At 35.0% G+C, this 12,035-nt stretch overlaps 1 protein-coding gene across 1 annotated transcript in view; it reads left to right on the top strand.

Annotated features, from left to right (window-relative positions):
- Positions 1-12,035, top strand: part of LOC145673364 (uncharacterized) — a 779,808-nt gene that overhangs the window by 613,549 nt on the left and 154,224 nt on the right. Inside the window, exons 25-27 of the mRNA XM_081743004.1 lie at positions 4,081-4,274; positions 6,371-6,536; positions 10,456-10,640. Coding sequence (XP_081599130.1) covers positions 4,081-4,274; positions 6,371-6,536; positions 10,456-10,640 — 545 coding nt within the window. The remainder of the gene's footprint in view (positions 1-4,080; positions 4,275-6,370; positions 6,537-10,455; positions 10,641-12,035) is intronic.

Here is a 12,035-nt window from a genome sequence, read left to right as displayed (position 1 = left end):
TATTGGTATCTTTCGAAAGGTGAGACTCTATAACGTTTACTGCGAGGTGTTTTCCCGTATATCTGATAGTTATAGGAATCTACTATAAAACAAATAAAATGAAACGGAGAAAATTAATTTTTAAGATAATAACCACCATATTTAAAAATGGCTGCAACAAGAAAGAATGATATTAGCTGAAATCACTTAAGCAATACTTTATCTTTAATTTGGCAGCAGAACGAAGTTTGTATATCAGTTCTGTGATGAGATATTACCACATAAGCATAAGAAGTCGTAGTTGTGTGGCCGCCATGATGTCATTTCAGGTAGTTGCCCACGTGGGATTTTTCTGTGGAGTATCAGGGAAGTCCATAGAATGTGTTAAAATCAAAATTTTCTTTCTAATATTTTTCCCCGTTTCTAGCCATTTTTTGGCTTAATTTTCCGATGCTATATATTAGTTATATCCTTCTCTACTTAATTTGTAAATGCTGTTTTACAATCGTTATAGTGTTCTCTTCTTCATTTGAAAATGCTGTTTTACAATAGTTTCACTCTTCTAATTCATAAGTAAATATCATTTATAATGCCTATATATTTATTTCTTTCATTTGTAAATGTTTTATAGTAATTACATTTTTCTCTTCTTCATTTGTAAACGGTAATTTCTAGAAGTCACATTCTACTTTGCTTCATATAAAGAGCTAAAATGCAAAACAAGTTATACCCTCGGTAACATTTTCTCATAATTGAGCATAATACAGAGGTTCAATCACTTATACTGTGCCGAATTTGAACGTGCTACTTACCTAGGAAATGCTGTGTTCCACTATTGGTTTTGTTTGTTTTTAAGGAGGTATGCTCTACTGACAATAGCCGGGGATCGGGGTTTACATTGCAAGAGACTGCGTTGCAGATGGACTATGCATATAGAATCCCATTCGTCTTCACCGGTTTTCGATAGGCCGGAAACAGTGCGGACTGGACGATGGGACATACGCCGCGTGAAGAGTCCGAAAGCACAATACTCCATTTGCTTGGAATCAGGAATGTCAGAGAAAGGAATTGGCGAAATTTCTGTTGCCTGTTCCATACGGTGATATAATTTCAGCCATGTTTTGACAGTGTGGCTAGATGACTTGTCTCGGTGCAGTTCAATCTGTTTCAAGTCTTGTCTGTATTACGCTTGAGTTTCATGCTGGTACATTTCAGTCAGGACATGAGTTTCGTAGTATTCAGCATTGAAGTTGACGTTTCGGTTCACCTTTCAGGGACACAGTTTGCAATTTCCGTATAATACTATTTACAGTGACACGACCTCCACAAAAATTATGCACATGTTACATTTCTACGATGCACACCGTAAACTTAGCGTTGGAATGGACTTGATAAATCCCTTCCCGGCATCAGACTAGGCTCATCAGACTGCACTACTATGTGACTAACGAGATACTGTTGATAGCCTCTTGGCAATCTCACTGCGACGATTTGCGTTTGAACGGGGCAGATCCATTTTCACTTCAGCTCAATAAAAATGAATCGACCTCTGTATATCTGTTCATATATTTACATATCGGTTTGTATATTATTTTCATTCAATAGCATAGTAAAGTAACAAGAATAGAGAGAAAACATTATCCTTCAATACTCATCATCACCATCATGATCATCATCATAGGTATTCTGCCCTTGTTATCAGGTCACTTGCCGCAGCTGAGAAGCTTCCACGCTCCACGGTCTTCCGTTAACCTCTTCGTCTTCATGTATATTCTTTCTGTTTTTATATCGTCCATTAATTGTACGATAGTAATCCTATACAAAGTTATTTAACTTTAAAAAAGGGTTGTTCACTTGATTTCCACCGAATGGGGTATTAAACTTATTTTGCAGTAAATTATGGGAAATATTATCTTCAATGCAATTTATTTATATTATTTTTTCATAATATGATTTTCAGGTATAATTGAAAATGTAATATTTAATTTTATAAGCTGAAATTGATGGTGACATGAATTGTATCATAGTAGTTAATTTGGATTTTATAGGAACTGAACAATGAACTTTACAGATTCAAAACATTCCTTTTGAGTGAATTTTCTACATGATCTACAGGGTGTTCAAGATTAACTTAGGTACAGTTCTCTTGAGATTCATTATACCCTTCCCTAATTGCTATTTGTTGCTGCAAGAGCAGGCTTGAATTCATTGCATTCTCTTCTCAATAGTGAATGAAAGGAACCAGATTACTATAGTGAAATTATTCTACCGAAAGTTGTATTGTGCTTTTCCTACACTGCTTTGCTTCCAAAACTCGAATCGTTGTTGCTCTTTGAATGGAATTTAGTAGGTGGTGGTTCTCTAAATACTTGGACTTGTATTCTTGAACTAACCAATATTGAGATCGAATTTACGTAGACATGGTTTTCTGAATATACCGTACTGTTGGAATGTTCAGAACGATGAACAGTTTCTTGCAAACGAATATCTTGTGATAGAGCGTCTAAATAATTTGGCATATCCAAAGAAATGTGGGCATTTTTTAAAAAAGGAAGAAGCATTGCTTCAGCCTCCATGGATTTAGGAGCATTACGAAACGAATTGAACTAGTTCATGCAGAAAAGGCTTGAGTCACCGAAATGGCAAAATTTAGTTAACATCGGATTTTTGATCCTATTGGGTACACCTATGTTTCTATGTATAAAGAACTTCAGTTTTGTTTTCCTAACATTTTATGAACAGATGCCAACTTCGTTTATTCTAGGCAGCATGGGCTTGAGTCAGTAACTGAGACCAACCTGGGTGCACAAATGCTTTTATTCGGTGTTATAGGCTGCCGAAAACATGAAGAAATGAGCTTTAAAGGTCCATACCCCAATAAAATGAGACCTACCGTGGTAGGATCAAGACTTTACTTAGAAACTAATACGTGCCCTATCCAAATATCCATGTTTCAGGATCCTGCGGTACTTCTGCAACAATTTTTACGGAGGTAGTTGGTGAGTACTGCAAATTATACGCCCGTAGTTAAACTCCCTCTATAAAAATTGTTCCTTGAGTATTAACATATATTTTTAGATAAGGCACATATTAGTTTCTAAGTGAAGTCTTAACCCAACTATGTTAGTTCCATAAAAGTTCATTCTTTTCATGTTTTCGGCAGACTATTTCTGCACTCAGGTTGGTCTATACTTTTTGTCTTATCTTGATGTTAGAAATCAGCTCCCAAACATTGTCGATGTTGTTTTAAAACACCCCATATAGTGAAATTTAAAGGCCATAATCTTAACAAAAGGAAGAAAAGTTATAACTTAATATTGGGTAAGCAACTATCTAATGTATCTTTCGAATCAAATGCAGATTTTTATTGTTCTTTAAACTCAAAGATACAACGTTTTCAACACAAGATACAAAATCAACAAAAGTAGGAAGTCCGTGACAGTGCGTTGGTACAGCTAAGCTACTTCTTTGTTTTTTGAAAAAACGGGGATAACTTGTTTTGCACTTGAGCTCTGCATATCGTCGTATGAACACCAGAGGAACGTAACTCCATTTTCGTATTTTTACAGGCGAGAGGACAAAAAGACTATTTTCTTAGAAAGATGTGCTTATAATAAGATGGTAATTGAGCTAAATTACAACAGATGATTGACAAGAAGAACAGACGGCGTTACGTTCCATTTACACCAAAGGCTTTCAAAATTATGACCAGATATAAAGACAACGATAACCGCGTTTTTGGAGTAACGTTCCTATGGTTCTCATGCAACAATGCAACAATGCCGTTTCATAATAGTTATATATTTCTCTTTATAAATAAATGCCGTTTTAGAGTAGTTACATATTTTTTCCCGTAAATGCTATTTCACTTGATAATACATATGCTCTACCTTCGTGATGAGCATTTTCATTACTAGCTGTTTACACAAGTAGTGCCTTTAAGTCTTCGACGTAACTAAAACAGGAATTACAAAACCAACAACCTTTCTTTGTCCTTTGTCATCAATTTTGCTTCTTTGTATATTGTTTCTGTACAAAATAAGTACACTTTTATTTTTCACAAATTTTGTATAACTATAAACATATATAATTTTTTTGCAGATAGAAGTATTTTCTGGGCAAGATAATAGATTTTATGAGCTCTTTGCATCGCTTATCACTCAATTTCCAATTTCGAAAGGTTCAGAAATTATTAAGATAAATGATGTTCACAGTTACATGTATATTATAAGAAGAGGAAGAGCTCTTGTTGTTGACGTAGAGGGCGATTCGATAGCTAGTTTGGAAAAAGGAGAGTAAGTATCACTAGGTAATAAATATATACAGTACGAAGTAAAATTTATTAGGTTTGAAGTGGTAACTTTGGAGTATGTATAAGTTTTCATGCATGGATGTTGCACTGGCGAAAACGCTCAGTGGCTGTCAAAGAAGTAAGTATATACGTAGCTGAGCAATAAGGTTCGCCATGAATGTGGTACTCAAACAATGTTTATCTCTGACTTACGTATTCGAAAGAGAAAGGTTATCTGACGCTTTTCAGAGGAATACCATAATGGACATCATGCTCTACTTCTTAGTTGGGTACAGATCCTTCCCAATGCAGCACTGCATATGTATGGGAAGAAATCGCGAATATCACAATCTTCTTTTACAATGTGTTTTGTGCTAGTATGTCTAAGATGACCTGTTAAATACTATGGTGATAGATGTAGATAATATTTCCCTTTGAATGTAATATAGAATATCGAGTTTCTGTTTTTCCAAAGGGGAAAGGACATCTGGCCCATCTTATCGGTTTGTTTACAAGAACTATTTTTTTTATATTTATCATGTTTCTGCATCTGTCTATCCGTTCAGGAGACAGAAAATCTCAAACACTACTTAATGGAACTTTTTATGAACTTACTTAAGTTCTTGCCAATCTTCTAAGTTGATTGTAGATTATTTTAAATGGGGGTTAAGTGAAAACATGGTAATTCCTAAACCATTGTTCCCAGTGCTTTATTCATTATAATGGTATGACATACCGGCACTATTCTGAAATGAAAATGAAAGTTCGAAGTTAAAAACTGTATTTATGAAATTAATGTTTAAATTTAAATCGATTAGAATATCAGAACAACAGTATATTAAATTCATTTAAAAGATAGTATCATCAAAGCCTGAAGCATCAGCTGATTTCTTCCGCTTATTTACAATTCAACGCTTGCTTTTATAGAGTTTGCTTGGATGAAAGAAAGCCGTAAATAATTTCAGAAAATAAAGAGACCTGGTCATACTATTTCCTCTAAATCACACTTTGGTCTTAATTGCAATACCTTCAAGCAAGGGCGCCCATGTTTTGGTTTCCAAGGGGGGGGGGGGCAAGAATAAGCGACGTTTCAAAAATAGTTTCAAATTTTGCTGTAACAAATGTAAAAATTCTATTTTATTTTCGATATTCTGAAGTACAATTTCCTCTAGGGGCGAGCGCTCCACCTTGCCCCCCTGATGGGCACCCTTGCCTTCAAGCGAAGGTAAAAGGGAATTTTCTCAAAGGTCTTTGTAATAACTTCATTAAACCATTTTGGTGTATACGGACAAACTGTGCACTGATCATCGAGATAGCAATACCGTTTCTCCCTCAGTTTAATCTCTGCATACTTGCATACGTGTAAACTCATAACAATTCAGAAATCATCATTCAGTGGTTGATAGGACAAGCAAGAAGAAGACAAAAGCTAGCTACAGAGGACAAAGGTATGTCGAATAATATGTTTAAAATGTATAAGTTGCTATAATAACATATTTAAGGTAAATACATGTACATTTTCTTTCAGGAGAAACACTTATTCATGAAACTAAGCAGAGGAGTTAGCTGATACAGTATAGTTAGTATAGGAGACAGGACACGCTTCAACTGAAAGCAGTACAGTAGAAAGATTCCGGTGCTGTTAAGGCAGTCCTTCGGGGAGATAATATCACGCTACAGAAGCGGCGAGTAATGTTGAACTTTACGCTAAACTTGACTCTTTAATATTAATTCCTGCCCGTACTCTTGGGATACTAAATATCTTACCAAGTTTAGCGTAAAGTTCAACATTACTCGCCGCTTCTGTAGCGTGATATTATCTTCCCGAAGGACTGCTTTAACAGCACCGGAATCTTTCTACTGTACTGCTTTCAGTTGAAGCGTGCCCTGTCTCTCATGCTGACTATACTGTTTCAGCTAACTCCTCTGCTTAGTTTCATGGCGGTAATTACACTTACAAGCAATGTCGTGGCGGGGAAAATTTGGTTCATTTTTGAGTGGCATTTATATTTCACTGTATTTGCACTGAATTCCAGTAGGCATGGTACTATTCTAGAATGACACATATGCTAATATTTATCGTATTCTCCTTGCTTACAGCATATTTGGAAATATAGAAAATGTCGAATATGTACGTTCCACTATATCAGTGATCGCAAGGACAAATATGAATATATGGAAGATTAAAACAAAAGCATTTTATAAAGTTCTCAAACGATTTCCTGATGTTCGAAGACGCTTTAAGAGTGTTGCTTTGGATAACATAGTACGTATTATATCAAAAACAATTTACCTTAGAATATATGAAATGTATATTTTAAATATAAAACTATTATTAAAATAAATATTTATAGGTGAAGAAAACATTTTATAAAAGTGTACGATAATATATGACAGATAATGGAATATAATTTTACATAAAAGCTCAACCCAGTGATCTATTCTTTGGTCAAGACACTATTTCATCCCAGAGAGGTGTACAAAAGCCAGAGGGCCCAACTGAATTAAACATTTGGTATTTGGATGATGGAACTATCGCTGATGAACCTGAAGTAGTCCTTTCAACTCTATCACAAATAAATAAGAAGGCATCTGCACTTGGCCTATATTTGAATTTTCAAAGTGTGAAGTTGGTTTTCTTGGGTCAGACGAAGCCAAGTTCGACCTATTATTTAAAAAAAATTGACGTAACTGCCCCAGGAATACGTCTCCTAACTACCCAGGATGCTTGTCTTCTAGGCGCCGGTCTCACAAAGTAAGCAAAATATCGAAGTAAGAATATTTTTTTGTCTCGACTCGCTTCGATTTCTGTCCATGCAGCTTTCTTTCTTCTACGTGCCTCTTTGTCGATCCCTCGTTTAAACTACTTCTTAAGATGCTTTCCATCTTGGAATGAGATTTCACTACTGGAAAAATATGATCATATCCTTAAAATGGGTCTGGAGTCAATTTTAAACTGCTTCTTAAGCGACGAATCTTGGATTCAAGCATCAATACCTGTGTGATTACGGGGTCTTAGTATTCGGAGATCAGTGGATATGGCGAGTCCTTCCTTTTTAACGTCCTACCACGGATCTCTTCGTTTAGTCGAGGCTCTACTTCCGCATGGTTACCACCTAGATCAGATGGCGCAGTTCAAGAAGGCTGTACCAAATGGAAAAATTTAACAGATATAGATCTTTCAAAAATTAACAAAAGAGGTTCTCAGGCATCTTGATACACACCAATTGCAGCGCATTTTCATGAACTTCTCTTACAGTCAGTTATTGGTCCAGAGGATAAAGCCAGGATTCGTGCTGCCTCATCCCTACATGCTGGGGCATGATTGAATGCAATACCCTCCCCACCATTAGGTCTTCATATGATTAATGAGGCATTTCGAATCTCTGTCGCCTTAAGATTAGGTGCAGATATTTGTGAGCCACATCGCTGTGCAGCTTGCGGGGATCAAGTTAACCAACGTGACCTGCATGCCGTTTCATTCATGAAGAGCATGGGTAGACACGCTAGACACTCCTCTGTGAATGATATTATTGTACGAGCCCTTACCACAGCTGGAATTCCTTCCATACGTGAACCTTCAGGATGTTGTCGTTCAGATGGTAAACGACCTGATGGCATGACATTAGTTCCTTGGTTGAAAGGCTAATCATTAGTATGGGACTTTACGTGTTCAGATACATTTGCCCATTCAAGTCCCCCTTTAGCTGTTATGAATGCTGGAGCTGGTGCTAGTCGTAGAGAAGTAGAAAAGCAAAGGAAATATAACAACCTCCTTGATAAATTTATTTTTGCTCCAATTGCCATCGAGACTAGTGGTGCTTGAGGATCTACAAGCCTTGATTTTATTAGAGAAGTAGGCAGACGCATTTCTATCGTTACTGGAGATATTCGTTCAACATCTTTCCTAATTCAACGCATATCTATTGCTATCCAACGTGGAGGGTGTCGTCGGTTCTTAGCACCTTACCACATGGAAAAGAACTAGATGCGGTGTTTCTTCTCTAACACAAAGGATAACACTGAACATTTATACAAATGGACGACATACTATATAAATAAGGTGTAATATCATTGGATGGCGTAGAAAAGCAGACAGTAACACTAGATATGATGCCGTTGATAGGTGGTTTTCTACCCCTTCCTTTGGTTCGACTATCGAAATATATTTCCTGCTGACAATTTTTTTCGCAATTATTTCATAAATTTATTTAATGCAATTGTTACAATTTTATTCAAATTATTATATTTTTCTGTTATTCTGTTAGCAATTATTGTTCCATTCCTCATTTATGCCTGTTGTTATTTTATTTGAATGTCGAATAATTTTGAATTGTAATAAATATTTAAGAGAAAGCAAAAAAATAAATAAATAAATAAATAAAAATGAAGAGAAATAATTATTTGTATAGTGCATTATAAAAGAGTTATAAATAATTTCGTTACTAGTATAAATGTCCCAAAATGCAAATACGCAAATCTACATATTAAAATGCTAGGTTTATATGTTTGTCTCCAATCCTTTCAACAATAAGATCTCGAAAACCACTCATGCTAGAAACGTACCATTTCACTGGTGAATTCCATATTTTGTGTAGATTGTCCAGTTCTCATCCACATTTTCAAAAACCATGTCCTTATTGTTCTATTCAACATTTTAGGAACCGTTTTGAGCCCATAAGATTAACATTGTTGCAGGCCTAAACTACGGTGTTAGGCAACCAGTGAGAAGTTACGTATAACTGGTTGGACATTTCAGGCGCTATGTTTTAATCTGAATGAGAAAACGTATTGCAAGCTGGCAACTTCGAAGGCTTGTGGACCCACAATGATGCGTACTCTGATATGGAATTGAATTATAAGGAATATTTACATTTGATATCATCTATTACTGATTCACGTTTACCACAAACTCCCCCAATATTCTATATATTAAGACTACATTTATATGTTTGTCTATAGGAGTTCATCCCTTTGAGTCTTCCTGTCCTTTACTTGTGTCCGTAAAGGGACGTGCACAGATATAGTGAGAAGTGGGAAGGAGATTCACGTTCATATTAGAACAGTGCGCTGTTTAATATTTAAAATATTAAACAAAAAATTACCTTAGTGGAAGAGACAACTTGCAGACAGCTTGCTGTAAGCTTAAATTGCAAGTCGGCCAAGCTTGCATCCAGCTTGATCGGAAAACGTGTGAGCATGCCGCAGGCTGGTTTCTAGTAACGAAGTTACTTGGGAGCAACAATCCATTCAGTACTCCATTCAAGCTTGACGCAAGCGTTTTACAAGACAAGTCAAGTCAATATCCAATGAAAAGTCAGTGATACTATGACGCTCTCTGATGGATCTAAAGCATCACTTGCAAGTACAACAAAAGATAGATTGTATGAAAGCACGCTTTTCAAGTGGAAGCGTAGAAAGCTAGAAGTCAAGCATGCGCCAACTTGCCGAAAGCTTTCTTTCTACTAGGGTATAAAAGTAAAATATGCTTTTTGTACATTCTTACATGCTCCTTTGAAACGCTCACCGTAACGCGATAACGGTTAAGTGATATAACAAAAGTTTTCTGTCAGTGTACTCGAGTGGAAACAAGTGTTAGAGAAGTAAAGTTTTTAGAATGCCAGTTCGCAGAGCTCTTCTTTTATGCAGATTACTGTAGCAAACGACGTTTTGTATAAAGTTATTTTTGTTTAACATGTAATATATACACAATATTTCTCTTTACTCTTTCAGATTGATCCCTAGTTATGGAGTTCAGCTGTTGTGAAAAGAAAAAATATTCAATTCTTGGTCATTAACAACTGACAGCTTTTTATTTCTAAAATCATTGTTTTAAAGGACATAACGAGTGTTGAAAATAGATGACAGATTTTTCGTCTTTAAGATCCCTATCTGAAACTCTTCTGAGAGCTGAAAAAGATCTATGTTCATATATTGTAAAAGCCCTTAAAATTTAATAATAATAATAATAATAATAATAATAATAATAATAATAATAATAATAATAATAATAATAATAAATAATAATAATAATAATAATAATAATAATAATAATAATAATAATAATAATAATAATAATAATATTTCGTTGTACTTAAGCGTACTCGTTTTCATATAACTTTAGTAATTAGATTAATTCTGTAGTGCTCTGAATGCCTCTTCATACAGTATATTTTTCATTTTAGGACTATGTATCGATGTACTTTGAAGGAGATAAGGCTGATAATACAAAAAGCGAAGATTCGGTATCTATAAGTCAAAAATCGAGTATATCGAAAAGCGAGACCACTTCCTACACCCAGTCTTCCAAATATTCTGGCAGCATGTCGGTCAGCAGGTCTTCTGTCAAAATTGCCAAATATGGAGAAAGGTGAGTCTCAAACTTTATATTCTTTATTCTATTTATATTGTATATATTTATACAAGGACATGATACACATGTGTAGAAATAATAATAAAATTCCATTAGATATGCGAAGGATTTTACTTGTTCCCAATCATTTATCTTCATATTCAAAGTTTGCATCTTTTCTTCCCTTGCTTAGGGCGACTCTCGAGTTTTTTTCTGGGCTTTCCACATTTATACTACGCTAATGCCGAGATGGTACCTAACATATATCTTTCAGGTCGCTTTCTTCCTCCTCCTTTCCTGGATAATATGCTCACTGAGTGACGTCATTTGTCATACGTGATGGGCCTAAGGCCATAAATGCCGGTAATACTCAGAAATATGTGTAAACAAAATGAAATGTTTCTTTGCTTATGCTCGTCTAGAAATCACTGGCATGAGCTGTTGCACAAATATACGGAAGAATCAGTACTTCCTACTTATGCACAGGAACATAAGGATTCACACTGATGGTTGAGAACTAACAAATAAATCTGAAAGGAAGACTTAATAGACTCTAAGACCGAAGACAAGTAATATCGATCATCACGGACGAATCCATGACGGAGATAGTCCTTCATTAGATTTCAGAGGCGTCTTATCATCTCAACACTGAATTATCAATTCAATGTCTGAAGCAGGATGCTAGAAAAAATTCGTTCATGTCCAAAAGAACTGAGGTTGATCTTAATGAAAGAACACAATCAAAATATATTACACTGTCCAGTAACCCAATAAAACGAATCAAACAAGAACGAAATATTGAAAGTAAAGTTCAGATATGTTATTAAGAAAATGAAATATCATTTGGAACCAACCAATGTGGATGAGGTACAGTAATTTTTTCTTTGCCTGCCCAATTTCGTTTAATGTGGTTTTGATTTATACTATTTCTGCCAATCATTTGTACATATCGGATGTTATTATAGTACTATTAAAAAACATTTTATTCACGTGCATCTAAAAGATTTTTAAACTTCTCCTATGTTCAAATTGGAAACTTTTAATATGTTCAAATTGTTGAATGTTTAATTGCACTGACAAAAAGCTGTTCACAGCTGTTCAGTAACATTTTTACCTTTTAAAAATGTTACTGTATTTATTTTGTCGCACATTTCTATGAGGACCTAAAACATCAAGTTAATAAACTTATTACTAGATGCACAGTAAGGGACATTGTCTTTGTAATTCTGATTACGAATGCGTTATCACTGAAATGGTAATTTGTTTTCATGTTCTATGACAAAATAGAAACAGTCATCTGCTATTTGTCATAATGCGTAAGTTATTGTGTCAAGCAAAGATATAAACAAAAATTCACATTAGAATTACTTTAGTTTATTAGTTGTGCAACATCACCATATTACTAATAGATTA

This window comes from Thermobia domestica, chromosome 16, assembly GCF_964235325.1.
Source record: "Thermobia domestica chromosome 16, izTheDome1.hap1.1, whole genome shotgun sequence".
Classification (NCBI taxonomy): domain Eukaryota; kingdom Metazoa; phylum Arthropoda; class Insecta; order Zygentoma; family Lepismatidae; genus Thermobia; species Thermobia domestica.
This window is presented reverse-complemented; position numbering and strand designations above follow the sequence as displayed.